The following is a 17,963-nucleotide window of genomic DNA, read 5'->3' as shown; positions in this document are numbered from 1 at the left end:
CTGGGGGCTGGGTGACGGGGTCTCGGCTGGGGGCTGGGTGATGGGGTCTGGGCTGGGGCTGGGTTTCATGGTCTGGGCTGGGGGCTGGGTGATGGGGTCTGGGCTGGGGGCTGGGTTTCCGGGTCTGGGCTGGGGGCTGGGTTTCATGGTCTGGGCTGGGGGCTGGGTGACGGGGTCTGGGTTTGGGGCTGGGTTTCAGGGTTTGGGTGGGGGCTGGGTGATGGGGTCTGGTTTGGGCCTGGGTTTCAGGCTCTGGGCTGGTGGCTGGGTGACAGGGTCTGGGTTTGGGGCTGGGTTTCAGGGTCTGGGCTGGGGGCTGGGTGACGGGGTCTGGGCTGGGGGCTGGGTGACAGGGCCTGGGCTGGTGGCTGGGTTTCAGGGTCTGGCTTTGGGGCTGGGTGGCAGGGTCTGGGCTGGGGGCTGGGTTTCAGGGTCTGGGCTGGGGGCTGGGTGATGGAGTCAAGGGTTTGGGGTTGGTTTTCAGGGTCTGGGCTGGGGGCTGGGTGACAGGGTCTGGGTTTGGGGTTGGGTGGCAGGATCTGAGTTTGGGCCTGGGTGAAAGGGTCTCAGCTGGAGGCTGGGTGGGGGAGGACTGGGCTGGATGTTGCCATGGGAACTGGTTGGCAGGGAGATAGTGGATATACAGCTCATGGCTAATGTCATCCGTCGCCTGAAAACCGCGGGCGCTCTGACCTGATTCCGTGCACCAGCTGGAGGATGCTCACATGTGCGGTGGAATCCTGTCTCTGCCTCTCCTTGCTCGGACAGAATTTCACATTGGCCCAGATCCTGAACCTCCTTCAGGAGCCTGGTCTGCCTCATAGTAATACTCTCATTGCTTCCTCCTTGTGTGGAGGTCATTCCTGTACAGTCACTGCTGTAGACCATCTGCCCTCGACTTGTATGTCCACTGGCCGTGCACAGCAGGGTGTGTTATTGCTGTCGGGTGTTGGGGATCCTCCAGGGAAGGAATCCTCCCATTTTCTCTTGGGGACCTAGGATGGAGAGTGCTGCATGCAGCAGTCCCATATAACCACAGTTGGTGGTGGTTTATGGACGCCCAGCCTGACTGGTTATTTGTGGTATTGTGAGGCCATAGACTGGTGTATATTGGTTGTGACCTTCTTGTGGGTCTGCTCCTGGGCCTGGCCAGATTGCCTTTGATCATGTCCAAGCAGAGGTCCCTGGAAGGGGTCATCCCTGCTGACTGCCTGCCCCTTTTCCATGGGTACATACATGCCCGGGTGACACTGGAGATGGAGCACAGGGTGTCCATCTCTCCTTGCAATGCCTTTAGAGAGTAGAGGACACCACAGGGGATGCAGTGCTGTCTCTTTCCTTCCAACTCCATTTTAATTTAGACCCCTCCCTCTCTCCCTACCTCTCCTCACCTTTGGTGATCTATTTCAATCATCATGGGTTTCGGATGTCAAAGATTCAACTGGAAACATGGGTGATTTACTGGTGGTAGTTAACTGATGAAAAATTCCAGTGCTAATTTGGTGATGGGAAAAATATAATCAATTGTGTGTAAGAGCCGTTCTGGATGAATGAAGAACAAAATAAATTCACAGTAAGGCGGCTCTTGTGACACAGTGTAGTGTCCATACTTCTGAACTAGGAGGTCTGAGTTCAAGTCCCATTCTGCTCCAGTGATGTGCAATAATATCTCTGAACAGATTAGTTAGGAAAATACTTCTGAATTCACAGCGAGATTTGATTATTGGTTTCATTCTTTTCTTTCTCATTTCAGAGCTCCATTTTGACACCTTGTGAATAAACTATTAAAACAAATTCCTGATTTGATAAATAATGAGGATTAACAAGAAGCAAATTTACTGAAGTACCACTAGACTGGGCCACAAGAGCTGGCACGTTTACTGTGTTGCCTCGACAATTTTAAAGTTTAAAAGTAATGCCTCCACAACTGATGCTAATGGTAACGATAACTGTTACCTTTCTTTGCAGAGTGAATGTGGTGTGTGTGCAAGTGGTGAAGATTATAATTAATTTCAATTATTTAAACACACTGAGGAGGAATTTTATTTCTACTTGGAACTCCTTTTCCAGGGAATGAAGATGCATTGTTCTGATTTGGGAATGCAGTCTCTGACATTATACAACAAGAAAAGTAACATTTCTCACGCAATTTGAAAAGCAAGCACACTTTGTTAAATCTCTCATGTACAAATGTTATAACAGTGTAGAACTACAACATTAATTAAGATTGTAACTGTGTGTATCTCTCTGAAACTTCTTGATAAGTTGCTTCATGTTTCCTATATACCCATGTTTGATCCACACTGTATGTAATCTAGTCTAATCTAATCTTTAAATACTATCGGATGTGTAAAATTCAGATATTGTACACATTAGAAGTATTTTAGGGAAGGTTTAGAAGTTCTAATCTCATGAACAACTGTCTTGATTTTGCTTCCTGAGATGACATTCATCCAGCCTCAGATAATTGGCACTGCAGTCGAGACATGACTTCACATTTGGAATGATTTGAGAGTATAGGCTGTGAACCTGAAAAGTTAAGCAGGATCACTGATTATCTCCTTGACAACTATAATAGCAAAGCTTCACTCCAGCCATTAAAGTGTAATGCACTGGTTTCTGTAGCATTTTCTTGAGAAAAACTGCAGAAGGGAAAGTGTTTAATCAGACACTTGTTCACAGGACTCGCACGGTAAATTCACTAATTTTTAGGTATTAATGATCAGTCAGACTCACCCATGCAGTTGTTTCCCCCATTGACCTGCATGTACTCTGGAGGGCAAACACAAGTGTAGTTACCCAAGGTGTTGTAACATGTCCCAGGTCCACAGATACCAGGGTGGGTGACACATTCATCAGTGTCTGTGAAGGTACAAGGGATTATTTTATTATAGGAATATGATGTCTACTTCAGTTACTTAATATTGTTCCACTGCTATTACCCTCAATCCCACATTACCACCCACCACCCTTTTAATCAACTGCTTTCGACATTTTGTTTCAAAGAACATGCTTTCAATTGAAATGTTTTAAGTAATGTCCACTCCTTCAGCTACGTCCTGTACCTTACCTTCACAGATCCGGGTTTCGTCATTTAAGTAATAACCAGCCGGGCATTCACACTGAAAACTGCCGAATGTGTTGACACAGTTCCCACCTTGGCACAATCCTGGCAACTCCTGGCATTCATCAATATCTGAGAAACAAAGTATGAACAGAGAATCATTCCCAAGGGACATCACCTCACCAAAGCAGTGCCCTCCACTCCATGTTCAACTGACAGAGTCCAATGTCATCAACAGGCAGAAAGGAGATTGTGTCAGGTCTGAACTGATTTGGGAAGGAGCACATTGCTGCTTGTTAATTTACTCAGCATGAGATTGGAACCATTTCCATGAATATGTTTCATCTGCATAATTGGGACAGGCTGCCAGATTTGATCAAAGCATTTCAGGGAGGCACGGTGGCTCAGTGGTCAGCACTGCTGCCTCACAGCGCCTGGGACCCTGGTTCAATTCTAGCCTCAGGCGACTGTCTGTGTGGAATTTGCACATTCTCCCCGTGTCTGCGTGGGTTTCCTGTCACAGTTGAAAGATGTGCAGGTTAATGAATTGGCCGTGCTAAATTGTCGACAGAGTGCAGGCTATGTGATTAGCCATGGGAAATGCAGGGTTACAATGTGTTGGGGGGGGGGTTGGGTGGGACGGTTGGTGTGGACTTGATGGGCTGAATGGCCTGCTTCCATGCTGTAGAGATTCTAAATCTGATGGTCATCCTAAATCCAAACCAGAAGTGGAACCATTTGAGAGATGGACACTAAGGCAGGAGTGAGAATTTGTTTGTGGAGCCAGGTAAGGCGTGAATGCTTTTTCTGGTTGCACAAGAATTATCTGAAAAGTCTTTATTTACAGCTATTCTGAACAAATGGTGTTAAGCAGGACACTGCCATCTCTTCTGCACCACTTTCATGTTCCTGCTTGAGAATGTAAATGTAAATGTAAATGAGAATGTATTTTTGTAGTTCCATGGACAATGAGCTAAAATGTTGATTGTCCTTAAAATAAGCACAGGATTATGATGCTGAATGTACCTTAAAGCCATATATGTTCTGGCTTCATCACATGATGGAAGGCATTGTTGGAGAGATTCTGAACCAAAGTAGAAATGGGAATGATGGACCAGACCATAGTGTGTGGTCCAAGGTAGTGTGATGCAGCATTGGTGGGGGTGGTGTGGGACATAAACATGGAAGCAGTGCGAGTAGACAGTCATTGTCAGCCATCTTAGTTGTCTAACACTGGGAACCTGAATGCAGTGCTGCAAAAAAGCTTAATGACTTCACATGAGCGATTAGTGACTTCAGCTTCACATGTCATTATCTTACAAATGAGCCATTAACATCAGACACTGCTCAATTCCCCAGCTCTCACCCTTCACAAGCCTCCATCAAACCCTATCAAATGTGAGGAGAAAGTGAGGTCTGCAGATGCTGGAGATCAGAGCTGGAAATGTGTTGCTGGAAAAGCGCAGCAGGTCAGACAGCATCCAGGGAACAGGAGAATCGACATTTCGGGCATAAGCCCTTCTTCAGGAATGGGGAATGACCTCTTTCCACCTATCCCCTCACCTTGACCTCTTTCCACCTATCCCCTCACCTTGACCTCTTTCCACCTATCACATTTCCGACGCCCCTCCCCCAAGTCCCTCCTCCCTACCTTTTATCTTAGCCTGCTAGACAAACTTTCCCCATTCCTGAAGAAGGGCTTATGCCCGAAACGTCGATTCTCCTGTTCCCTGGATGCTGTCTGACCTGCTGCGCTTTTCCAGCAACACATTCCCTATCAAATGTGAGCCAAACATAGTCTTTTTTTATATGTTACCCTTCGCACCTCACTTTCTAGCAAGCCTCAAGCTCTCACCTCTCTCTGTGCGTGCACGCCCTGCTAAATATTCAACCATGGGAGACAGAATATCGAAATGCACCACAGCTGACTCCCTGACACACTCTCCTCACTCTTGCATCAGGGGCAAGCTGGCCAATAATTGGAGGTGTCACTGAACCGTAGAGAGGAATACAGTGGTAAATTCTCCCATCTTGATGCTGGTTATCATTAGTTTGGCCATGAATAAAGCTGAAGTCACAGAGGATGGAGATATGTTCTGCCCCGATGCACATATTCACGTTCCTCCTTATCCCGCAATATCTTTAATTAATAAACTGTTGAGGTGTAAGCACATACCTTTTGAGTTTCCTCGTTCCATCAACCCAACCTTTAATCTTTCATTTATTCAAGAATGCCTCATGGTAAAGCACTATCATGGAAGCTGGAGACTCAAGTGGAGCAAGAGAATAATGAAAGGGACACTTTAACACTGAGTCTCACGTGTATAACCATCAACTCAGATACTGGCACTTTGTGAACTCTAGCTTAACAGAGAAGGGGGATCTGCAGATGGGCAAGTTACTGGGTATGAGGGAGCTGCAGGCTGTGTAGGAATACAAGACTAAACTTATCCACATTACTTACCCTCTAAGATGACAGTGATGGGGTTGGGTCTAAATCCTTCACCCCCTGGACAAAGTGTCTTGTATTCAGCTGTGAATATAAATAACATAGGAATTAAATGTTGTCATTTCAGGAAATGGTGAACTCAGTACAACTTCCTGTATTAATGTCTTCCTTTGTGGTTTATATGCAATCCAAGCTGAGTATTTTAGAGTACAACAGATCAAAATATTATGGTTAATTTTCATAAATCCAAAGTTGGATGGAAAAGAATTGAAATTATTCCGTGAAAGTAACAAATCAATTTCATATGAGAATATCTTAGTGATGTGTTAAATGTCACAGAGTCATACAGCACAGAAACAGACCCTTCAGTCCAACTCATCCATGCCGACCAAGTTTCCCAAAAGAAACTAGTCCCATTTGTCTGCGTTGGCCCATATCCCTCTAAACCTTTCCTATTCATGGTACCTGTCCAAATGTATTTAAAATGTTGCAACTGTATCTGCATCTACCACTTCCTCTGGCAGCTCATTCCACATACAAACCACCGTCAGTGTGAAAATGTTGCCCTCAGTGCATTGATCCAATTGATCAAGATCTCTATGTAATCTTAGATAATCTTTGTTGTGGTTCTGTTCGCCGAGCTGGGAATTTGTGTTGCAGACGTTTCGTCCCCTGTCTAGGCGACATCTTCAGTGCTTGGGAGCCTCCTGTGAAGCGCTTCTGTGATCTTTCCTCCAGCATTTATAGTGGTTTGTCTCTGCCGCTTCCAGTTGTCAGTTCCAGCTGTCCGCTGCAGTGGCCGGTATATTGGGTCCAGGTCGATGTGCTTATTGATTGAATCTGTGGATGAGTGCCATGCCTCTAGGAATTCCCTGGCTGTTCTCTGTTTGGCTTGTCTTATAATAGTAGTGTTGTCCCAGTCGAACTCATGTTGCTTGTCAACATGTTGCTGGGACAACACCACTATACCTTATATATCTTATTATGTAATCTAATCTAAAAAAATATGCTCACCCACCAACACCAGCTAGATAGTGGAGTGGGAGGCCACCTGATGAGCTTGATCGCTACTGCATGGCAATCTCATGCCTGTCTTGGTGGGAGGACACCATCAGGGTGGATAGTCAGCAACATTGTGGTCCCAGCAGTCTGAGTTTGCTTCAATTACTGTTGGTCCCACTGTTCTGAACAACCCAGAGTAGTCCAAGGTCAGGCATCCCCAGCTATGGGTCAGATACAGGTGGTAGCAAGATAAGGCCTTTTGGTAGCCACTAAAGGATCTCAATAGCTCTGGACTGACACCATCCTCACTCTGCATGGACATTTAGGCTGGTCAGTGGCAGGTGGATAAACAGAGAGAGTGTATGAGCCACCTTCTCCCTGTTTCAAATCTGATGGGAGGCGAGCACACAATCCCAATAGAGGCTTAGCATAACATCCCATATAGAAAGAAAGCTTAGTGCCTGGTTTGCTAATTTTTCATGGCCTTTGCTAATCTGTCGGTGCAACTTTCAGTGATTGATGTATTTATACTCCCAGATCACAGTGTTCCTCTATCACACCTAGACAAACATTTCCAAATAATGCAACCTTTCCATTCTTCTTTCAAAAATATATAACCTCACCTTTATCTGCAGCAATAATTTTCCTTGAAATTTAATATTGTCTTCCTGTATTTGAAAACAGGTCACCTTGGTATTTATTATCAGTCCGTATCATTAATGTAAACTGGGAATAGCAGTAGGTTTTGCATTGATCCTTGTTGGATGCTCATCACTGAAGAAGTATGCTTTGTTTGCACGCTCTGCTTTCGATTTGGATGCCAATCAACAAGCTATTCTGTCACTATCCCCGAACTCTACATCGTACATTAATCAATCATGTGATACCCTATTGAAGTACTTTTCAAAATCAAGATAAAAACACCCACTGCCTGCCGTGTGTCCACTCTCTTTATTAACATCTCAAAAATCTAACAAGGTTTCGAGCATATACACATGTGTTTTTATGGTAAAGACAGATGAAATGTATTTGTTTAAATTCTCTGCCATTTTCTTAAACTTCATTATAAGGTCTACCTCTACTTTTGAGGGACAACTATTTACTTTCTTTCTTTATTTCATTTACAAATGCATTGTTAAAGAGTGTACATACTTGTATTGACATCAGGGCAGATTTCACAAGGGTTACCCCAGGCACTTCCCAGAGAACAACAACAGGAGGCCCGTGTGACTCCAACACCAATATCGACACTGCAGGACAGACCTCCATCACCTCGCTGGCCATATTCTAAGAAGCAGTTTCCAACACGAGTATCTACGAAAAATAAACATGAGAATAACTTCGGAAAAACTTTTGCATCATGTAAAATAGTCTACACATTTATTACTTTTTGTTCAACTGCACACTGTATATGATTATGATGTGGTAGGCATCACAGAGACGTGGTTACAGGGGGGTCAGGACTGGCAGTTAAACATCCAAGGGTTTTCAACTTATCGAAAAGATAGGGAGGTGGGCAGAGGGGGCGGGGTTGCCTTGTTAGTTAAGAACAAAATTAAATCTATGGTGCTGAATGACATAGCGTCAGATGATGTGGAGTCTGTGTGGGTGGAATTGAGGAACGACAAAGGCAAAAAAACCATAGTGGGAGTTATGTACAGACCTTCTAACAGTGGTCAGGTCCAGGGGTGCAACATGTACCGGGAATTAGAGAAGGCATGTCAGAAAGGCAAGGTCACAGTGATCATGGGAGACTTCAATATGCAGGCGGACTGGGTAAATAATGTTGCCAGTAGATCCAAAGAAAGGGAATTCATGGAATGCTTACAGGATGGCTTTTTGGAACAGTTTGTCATGGAGCCCACAAGGGAGCAGGCTATTCTGGACCTAGTGCTATGTAATGAACCAGACTTTATAAAAAATCTTAAAGTAAGGGAACACTAAGGAAGCAGCAATCATAACATGGTAGAGTTCAGTCTGCAGTTTGAAAGAGAGAAGGCAAAATCGGATGTAATGGTGTTACAGTTAAATAAAGGTAACTATGAGGGCATGAGAGAGGAACTGACGAAAATAGACTGGAAGCAGAGCCTAGCAGGAAAGACAGTAGAGCAAAAATGGCGGGAGTTTGTGGGTAAAATTGAGGACACTGTACAGAGGTTCATCCCCAAAAAGAGAAAGATTATCTGGGGAGGGCTTAGACAGCCATGGCTGACAAAGGAAGTCAGGAAATGTATTAAAGAAAAAGAGAGAACCTATAAAGTGGCCAAGAGCACTGGGAAATCAGAAGATTGGGAAGGCTACAAAAACAAACAGAGGAAATCAAAGAGAGAAATAAGGAAGGAGAGGATCAAATATGAAGGTAGGCTAGCCAGTAATATTAGAAATGATAGTAAAAGTTTCTTTCAATACATAAGAAACAAACGACAGGCAAGAGTAGACATTGGGCCACTTCAAACTGATGCTGGAAACCTAGTGATGGGAGATAAGGAAATAGCTGGAGAACCTAATAAGTACTTTGCGTCAGTCTTCACAGTGGAAGACATGAGTAATATCCCAACAATTCAAGGGAGTCAGGGGGCTGAGTTGAGTATGGTTGCCATTACAAAAGAGAAAGTGCTAGAAAAGCTAAAAGGTCTTAAAATTGATAAATCTCCTGGCCCCGAGTTCTGAGGGAGGTGGCTGAGTAAATAGCGGAGGCGTTGGTTGAGATCTTTCAAAAGTCACTGGAGTCAGGGAAAGTCCCAGATGATTGGAAGATCGCTGTTGTAACCCCCTTGTTCAAGAAAGGATCAAGGCAAAAGATGGAAAATTATAGGCCAATTAGACTAACCTCGGTTGTTGGTAATATTCTAGAATCCATCATTAAGGATGAGGTTTCTAAATTCTTGGAAGAGCAGGGTCGGATTAGAACAAGTCAACATGGATTTAGTATGGGGAGGTCGTGCCTGACAAACCAGTTGGAGTTCTTTGAAGAGGTGACAAGTAGGTTAGACCGGGGAAACCCAGTGGATGTGGTCTACCTAGACTTCCAAAAGGCCTTTGATAAGGTGCCACACGGGAGGCTGCTGAGCAAGGTGAGGGCCCATGGTGTTCGAGGTGAGCTACTGGTATGGATAGAGGATTGGCTGTCTGACAGGAGGCAGAGAGTTGGGATAAAAGGTTCTTTTTTGGAATGGCAGCCGGTGACAAGCGGTGTCCCGCAGGGTTCAGTGTTGGGGCCACAGCTGTTCACATTATATATTAATGATCTGGGGGCATTCTAGCGAAGTTTGCTGATGATACAAAGTTAGGTGGACAGGCAGGTAGTACTGAGGAAGTGGGGAGGCTGCAGAAGGATCTAGACAGTTTGGGAGAGTGGTCCAGGAAATGGCTGATGGAATTCAATGTGAGCAAATGCGAGGTCTTGCACTTTGGGAAAAAGAATACAAGCATGGACTACTTTCTAAACGGTGAGAAAATTCGTAAAGCCAAAGTACAGAGGGATCTGGGAGTGCTAGTTGAGGATTCTCTAAAGGTAAACATGCAGGTTGAGTCCGTGATTAAGAAAGCGAATGCAATGTTGTCAACTATCTCAAGGGGTTGGAATATAAAAGCACTGTTGTGCTACTGAGACTTTATAAAGCTCTGGTTAGGCCCCATTTGGAGTACTGTGTCCAGTTTTGGTCCCCACACCTCAGGAAGGACATACTGGCACTGGAGCGTGTCCAGCGGAGATTCACACGGATGATCCCTGGAATGGTAGGTCTAACATATGAGGAACGGCTGAGGATCCTGGGATTGTATTCATTGGAGTTCAGAAGATTAAGGGGAGATCTAATAGAAACTTACAAGATAATACATGGCTTGGAAAGGGTGGATGCTAGGAAATTGTTTCCGTTAGGTGAGGAGACTAGGACCCATGGACACAGCCTTAGAATTAGAGAGAGTAAATTCAGAACAGAAATGCGGAGACATTTCTTCAGCCAGAGAGTGGTGGGCCTGTGGAATTCATTGCCACAGAGTGCAGTGGAGGCTGGGACGCTAAATGTTTTCAAGGCAGAAATTGATAAATTCTTGATGTCACAAGGAATAAAGGGCTACGGGGAGAATGCGGGTAAGTGGAGTTGAAATGCCCATCAGCCATGATTGAATGGCGGAGTGGACTCGATGGGCCGAATGGCCTTACTTCCGCTCCTATGTCTTATGGTCTTATGGTCTTATGGTATAGCAAATTTTAACAGAGGAGGTCATTGGTATGGAGTTTCAAACCATATAAATGAAGTTTATGGAATCAGTCTCAACACAACTTCCTCAATTTGTTCACAATCTTCCTGTTGTTAAAACTGTAAAAACAGGAGCACTATTAAATCTCTGTATCAATTGCCTGATATAAATGAATAGTGTTAAACCTAATATTTAAGGCATTCAGAGCTAAAAATAAATAGTTCCTCGAAGTTACAAAAATTATTCAGAATCGTCAATAGTTAAAACAATAATGATGAGATGAATTGAAGTGACGTGACTCAGAAATCACAGGAGCAACTCCACAGGGCTGGCAGCATCCGTGGAGAGACAAACGGTTTACATTTCTTTGAGATGGTGACCAAACAGGTGGATGAGGGTAAAGCGGTTGATGTGGTGTATATGGGTTTCAGTAAGGCATTTAATAAGATTCCCCACGGTAGGCTATTGCACAAAATACGGAGGCATGGGATTGAGGGTGATCTAGTGGTTTGGATCAGTAATTTGCTAGCTAAAAGAAGACAAAGGGTGGTTGTTGATGGGAAATGTTCATCCTGGAGTTCAGCTACTAGTGGTGTACCACAAGGATCTGTTTTGGGGCCACTTTTATCATTTTTATAAATTACCTGGATTAGGGTGTAGAAGGATGGGTTAGTAAAATTGTGGATGACACTAAGGTCAGTGGAGTTGTGGATAGTGCTGAAGGAGGTTGCAGATTACAGACGGACATAGATAAGCTGCAGAGATGGGTTGAGAGGTGGCAAATGGAGCTTAATGTGGCAAAGTGTGAGGTGATTCACTTTGGAAGGAGCAACAGGAATACAGAGTACTGGGCTAATGATAAAATTCTTGGTAGTGTAGATGAACAGATAGATCTCGGTGTCCGTGTACACAGATCCCTGAAACTTGCCACCATGGTTGATAGGGTTGTTAAGAAGGCATACGGTGTTGTTAGATTTTATTGGGAGAGGGATTGAGTGTCGGAGCCATGAGGTCATGCTGTAGCTGTACAAAACCCTGGTGCAGCCGCACTTGGAGTATTGCATACAGTTCTGGTCACCACATTTTGGAAGAATGTGGAAACTTTGGAAAGGGTTCAGAGGAGATTTATTAGGATGTTGCCTGGTATGGAGGGGAGATTGTATGAGGAAAGGCTGAGGGACTTGATACTGTTTTCGTTAGAGAGAAAAAGGTTGAGAGGTGACTTAATATAATCAGAGGGTTAGATAGGGTAGACAGTGAGAGCCTTTTTCTTCAGATGGTGATGGTTAGCACGAAGTGACATAGCTTTAAATTGAGGGGTAATTGGTATAGGACAGATATCAGAGGTAGCTTCATTAATCAGAGAGTAGTAGGAGCATGGATCATACTGCTGGCAACAGTAGTAGACCTGCCAACTTTAAGGGCATTTAAATTATCATTGGTTAAACATATGAATGAAAATGGAATAGTGTAGGTTAGATGGGCTTCAGATTGGTTCCACAGGTTGGCGCAACATCGAGGGCCGAAGGGCCTATACTGTGCTGTAATGTTCTATGTTCTATGTACGTTTCAGATCCAGTGAAACTTCTTTTAGTCAGAAGAGTCACTTGAACCGAAACATTAACTCTAAATTCTCTCCATAGTTGTTGCTAGACCTGCCGAGTTTGTCCAGAAATTTCTGTCTTTCTTTCAGATTTCCAACATTCACAATTCTTTGTTTTCTTAAATTGATGTGACTCAGCATAAATGTTTTCTTAAGGACCACAATTAATGAATAAAGAATAAACAAAACTGACTTGTGATATTGCAATTTTTGGACATTACCAATTTTAACCATTGAATTATAACATATCTCTAGCGCAGACTGGAAAAATATTGAAGCCAGGTTTCAGTGAAACTTTAGTGACATCAGTTGCAGCAGTGACAGTTACAGTAATTGCTCACACAGAATTAATAGAAATTGGTTAGAGATTATCAAATTATTGCACTGCTGCTAACTGCTTCGAGGGGGGTCATGCAGATAAATGCAACTGGAATTTTCAAAGGACTGTTTGGCAATTTTAAACCTTGGTGAAAACAGTCATTAATGATTCTTGGTCACCTTTTGATACTATTTACTGCTGTTGGACTCAATGTATAACACATTTGGGAAAGTGTAGGGGTGTTCTGGTTTTCATTCCCTCCATCTATGCTAATATATCAGTTACAGTAGCAAGAAGGGGGTTACAATTGACCTCACTATTTTAGGGTCAGGGAAGCGAAAAACATATTGGTGTTCCGGTTCCTGATCATTCATCTGCGAGCTACCAGTGAAAACTACACTCTTGTGGACAACTGTCAGGACGGAATAGGACCCTGTTATAACAGACCTACAATCAAATAAACTACTATCAAAGTCACATGTCAAAAATAACCATTTGGGCAAGGAACTAGAGGGAGTTTGGGACAAGTGAAATATACTGTAGCAAAAGGGAGATCTCTATCAAGAGAAAAAGGAAAACAACTGAGGGGATAAGGAAACCCAGAAAAGCTTTTTGTGCGGAACCCAGTTGTGCAGCAAAGATAATGATCCAGAAATTCCTCACTGTTATCCCTACTCTGTTGGAGTAACTTTGCCAAAACTGTAGTGGAAACTTCAACTGTGTAATTACATTGGGTCTCCATTGCATTTCCAGAATAGGAAACCAGAACAGCTCTGAGGAATTTCCTGACCCATGGACTGCTGTCCCAGTGACACCCAGGAGATTGTGAATGAAACTTGTTATTATGAGGTCTTTGAATTGTGAGATTTGACTTGTGGTTAAAAAAAAATGCAGTTTCTAGGTATCTTAGAACATAGAATATAGAACACTACAGCGTAGTACAGGCCCTTCGGCCCTCGATGTTGTGCCGGCCTGTGGAACTAATCTGAAGCCCATCTATCCTACACAATTCCATTTTCATCCATATGTTTATCCAATTACCAATTAAATGCCCCTAACGTTGGCGAGTCTATTACTGTTGCAGGCAGGGCATTCCAACTATTCTTCTAACAATTTGTTCAATATATACACAATGGGATAGTTTAGGTAACTAGGACACAACCACATTATATGTCAAGCTCTGATATTCTTAACAGGAGGCTGAGGGATGACCTTATAACGGTTTATAAAATCATGAGGGGCTTGAATAAGTTGAATAGCCAAGGTAGGTATTCAGAGCCACTTACAAATGACTTCTCCTTGTGACAAATGTTATTCAGAATAGACAATAGTTAGAAGAATAATTGTGAGATGAACTGAAGTGATGTGACTGATAAATTGTAGGAGAAACTCAGCAGGTCTAGCCGCATCAGTGGGGAGAAAAATAGAGTTAACATTTCAGCCAGAACTCAGGGTAGGGGAGTTCAATACTAGAGGGCATAGGTTTAAGGTGAGAGGGAAAAGATATAAGAGACCTAAGGGGCAACATTTTCACACAGAGGGTGGTGCGTGTATGGAATGAGCTGCCAGAGGAAGTAGTGGAGGCTGGTACAATTACATGTTTTAAGAGGCATCTGGATGGGTATATGAATAGGAAAGGTTTGGAGGAATATGGGCCAGGTGCTGGCAACTGGGGCTAGTTCAGTTTAGGAAACCTGGTCGGCATGGACGAGTTGGGCTGAAGGGTCTGTTTCTGTGCTGTACGATTCTGTTAGGAATTAGAGAAACTGCAATAGCACAGATTTATCTTTCAATAATTTTAGTTATTTTCAAAATAAAATTATAGAATTTCCTGCTATTTGGAAATGATTGAATATCATAGTCCTGAATCACAGAAGGAGATTTGTGTCATTATTTCTGGAATTCTTTCAGGAAATTATTTACAGTAAATTGCAAAGAATTCCCATACATAGGAAATATGAATATGTTATACATTGACAGAAACCAATTCTTAAGCTTTCATACGTGGCTGCTTAAATTAATCACTTACCAACACATCCAATTCCTGTTGGATTAAGCTCAAAATCAGTGGGACAGTTACACAGGTAATTACCCGGTGTATTGACACATAATCCATTGATGCAATTGACTGGATCAGCACATTCATTGACATCTGCAAGTTAAAACAAAACGTCTCATTTCAGCTCCTTGTTGGCATTTATAAGACAAAACAGTTCCTGTTTCAGTGAAGTAATTACTCTAAGTAAGTGGGCAGCAATACAGTCAAATCCCCTTAAGGCAACCTTCAAAGGTTTTAAAAATAAATACAGCTATCTACCATCTCAATATTTCAGGGAATTGTCAAGAAATTTAAACAAAGACCAATTCACATTTGAACTTAAAGCTCCATTACAACTTCATTTCGGAAATGCTCAGAAAAGGTTCTCAGGTCTATAGAACTCAAATGGGAGTGAAATTCCTCTTTCAGAAATAAAACAGATTAAAATTAAACCAGCTAATAAATTCCAATTTTCTGAAACTTCACATACTACACTTGCATTAATAGATTAATAAACGTTGGCCCTTCTACAGTTAAAAGACTTTAGTGTTTGAAATGAATTGCCTAACTGAAGCATTGGGCTGTAGATCACTTCACTGATGCTGTAGCAATTCATGGACATTCTCCTGAGATACAAATAGAGCTAATCAAAGGATTCCGGTGTTGAATAAAGCATCAGTCTGATTTCTCTGATGACTGAACTGATAAAGATGATGAAACCAAAACCGAATTTACTAGAAAGTAATAAGTTGAGGCCTGTGCCGTTAACTACACCCAGCTGGGGTAGCAGGAACGACGCTGTGATCAGCACAGTGTCTCTGGATTAGGAAAGTGAAATGGAGCCAGGATTGCTAGTCATTGCTCTTCAATAACTCTTTCTTATTCATTCAGGGAATGTGGGCAACGCTGGCTAGGTCAGCATTTATTGTCCATCCCTAATTACCCTCAAGAAGGTAATGATGCCATTTTGTACCATTGCAGTCCATATGGTAGATATGAAAAGCATGGCCCTGGAAAAGCACAGCAGGTCAGGCAACATCTGAGGAGCAGGAGAGTCGATGTTTTGGACATAAGCTCTTCATTAGGAATGAGGAAGGGCTTATGCCCAAAACATCGACTCTGCTGTTCCTCTGCTGTGCTTTTTGCAGTCCTCACTTCCTCCTATATGGTAAGTACCCTCACAATAGCTTTTGGGGAGGGAGCTCCTAGATTTTGAGCCAGTGACAGTGAAGGAATGGTGATATATTTCCAAGTCAGGATGGTGGTGGTGTTCCCATGTAACTGTAGCCCTTCCCCCACGAGATGGAAATGGTTGTTGGTTTGGAAGGTGCTGTCTGAAGATCTTTGGTGAATTTCTGCAATGTATCTTGTCGATAGTAGACACTGCTGCTACTGAGCGCTGGAATTGGAGGGAGTGGATGTTTGTGGATGCAGTGCCAATTCAGCTTTGTCCTTTCTCACTAAAATGTACTTTGTGCAGGGGTGAGATAAGGAGAGTATCAGGTTCGGATTTGATGTTGCCTTTCTCCCTAAGTAAAATATCCTGTCAGCATTTACTGTTTGGGATCTCTCATGAGGACTAGATCATTTAGCGTGTGGTATCATCTCGATGCCATGTCTTTTATGTTGTATGATCATTGCTATGTCAGTTTCCATCTGGAGTTAATTTGGAATTATTACGTAGGAACAGCAGTAAGCCATATTGTCCCCGAGTATGTTCCATCACTCAAATTAGGCTGTTTTCCATCAAAAATTTCAGTTAACTGCCTTTGAGAAAAATACAGGAATGTTGCTTACTCTTTGTGTGGAAAAGTACTTTCTGATTTCATTCCTAAATGACATGGTTCTCCTTTTTTTCCTGTGATTGGGTTCCTTTATCGGGATTCCTTGGCTAGCAGATTCCTTTCTCTCTGTCTACTGATTTGTTCCATTAAACACATTAACAGGATTACCCCTAAATTGTCCAATGACATTTCGAATACTAGATGATAAAGCACTCAGTAAAATACATAACCTACCAGGATATATTAAATGCCAAAAGCTCACAATTACACAACTTTTTCCTGATGATTTTCCCTGCATGGTTGATGCTGCATGACATACAACTGAACAAAAATAATTCTTATTAAAAATTTCCATTGAGGAGACTTCAAGCCAAATCATATCCGTGGGCGGCACGGTGGCACAGTGGCACTGCTGCCTCACAGCGCCAGAGACCCGGGTTCAATTCCCGACTCGGGCGACTGACTGTGTGGAGTTTGCACATTCTCCCCGTGTCTGCGTGGGTTTCCTCCGGGTGCTCCGGTTTCCTCCCACAGTCCAAAGATGTGCAGGTCAGGTGAATTGGCCATACTAAATTGCCCGTAGTGTTAGGTAAGGGGTAAATGTAGGGGTATGGGTGAGTTGCGCTTCGGCGGGTCGGTGTGGACTTGTTGGGCTGAAGGGCCTGTTTCCACACTGTAATGTAATCTAATGTAATCTAATCTAAAAACTTGGTCTGAAAACTATGCTCACATTTTGACAGCTAGCATAAATTGTGCTACCATAGCTGAGACAATCCCCAATATTAAAAAAAAATCTAATCTATCTCTCAATATTAATAGATCTATTCTATGAAAAAAATCAAGGACTCAGAATAACACTTTAAAACAAAACTGATTAGCTCTTTTGGCCAAACCCTATTTATGTACAGAGCTTCACTGAAAGCTGTACATTTGTTATTGAGACATAGTATTTCCAGATAAACCTCCCTCCACCTTTACTAGTGAAGGTACTAAGGCAGAACATATGCTGTGCTAACCTTTTGACTCTATAGCTCTGATTATCTGAACAGTACTGAAGGATATCTGAGAGATACCACTGAAATAATCTCAAGGAAGTTTCCCAATGCTCTCCCAGACAATTCCAAAAGAAGATATTCACATTGAATTGCAAAAGAAGCAAATGCAATTTGAGTAAAAAGAAAATAAAAATGTTTATACAGCAAGTGGTTTGGGTCTGAAATGCACTGGTTCAGTCAAGACACTCTCGAGGGCATGAGGTGATTATTGAAGTGGAAATAATGTGCAGGGTTACACGGAAAGGCGAATTGCACCAAGTCATGATGCTCATTTGGAAATTGAGCATCATGTATGATGGGCTGAATGGACTCCTTTCACATCATAACAAATCTGTGACTCTGTGACATTACCTGTAGCCTCATTTGTTAGGAGTATTTCATAAAACCAAACCTCTTTCAACATACATTTCAAAATTTATTGACAAATTTGTTTAAAAAGATTGTAA

At 42.8% G+C, this 17,963-nt stretch overlaps 1 protein-coding gene across 1 annotated transcript in view; it reads right to left on the bottom strand.

The window, feature by feature from the left end:
* The window catches only part of LOC122558088 (fibrillin-2-like), a 339,601-nt gene that overhangs the window by 100,992 nt on the left and 220,646 nt on the right, over window positions 1-17,963 (bottom strand). The window contains exons 36-40 of the mRNA XM_087994253.1: window positions 14,670-14,792; window positions 7,668-7,829; window positions 5,529-5,597; window positions 3,071-3,196; window positions 2,737-2,862 (exon numbers count right to left, since the gene is read on the bottom strand). Coding sequence (XP_087850379.1) covers window positions 2,737-2,862; window positions 3,071-3,196; window positions 5,529-5,597; window positions 7,668-7,829; window positions 14,670-14,792 — 606 coding nt within the window. The remainder of the gene's footprint in view (window positions 1-2,736; window positions 2,863-3,070; window positions 3,197-5,528; window positions 5,598-7,667; window positions 7,830-14,669; window positions 14,793-17,963) is intronic.

This window comes from Chiloscyllium plagiosum, unplaced genomic scaffold, assembly GCF_037043375.1.
Source record: "Chiloscyllium plagiosum isolate Xiang-an unplaced genomic scaffold, Cpla_swu_hap1 HiC_scaffold_2, whole genome shotgun sequence".
Taxonomy (NCBI): Eukaryota; Metazoa; Chordata; class Chondrichthyes; order Orectolobiformes; family Hemiscylliidae; genus Chiloscyllium; species Chiloscyllium plagiosum.
The sequence above is the reverse complement of the archived record's forward strand: the minus strand, read 5'-3'. Positions and strand labels throughout refer to the sequence as shown.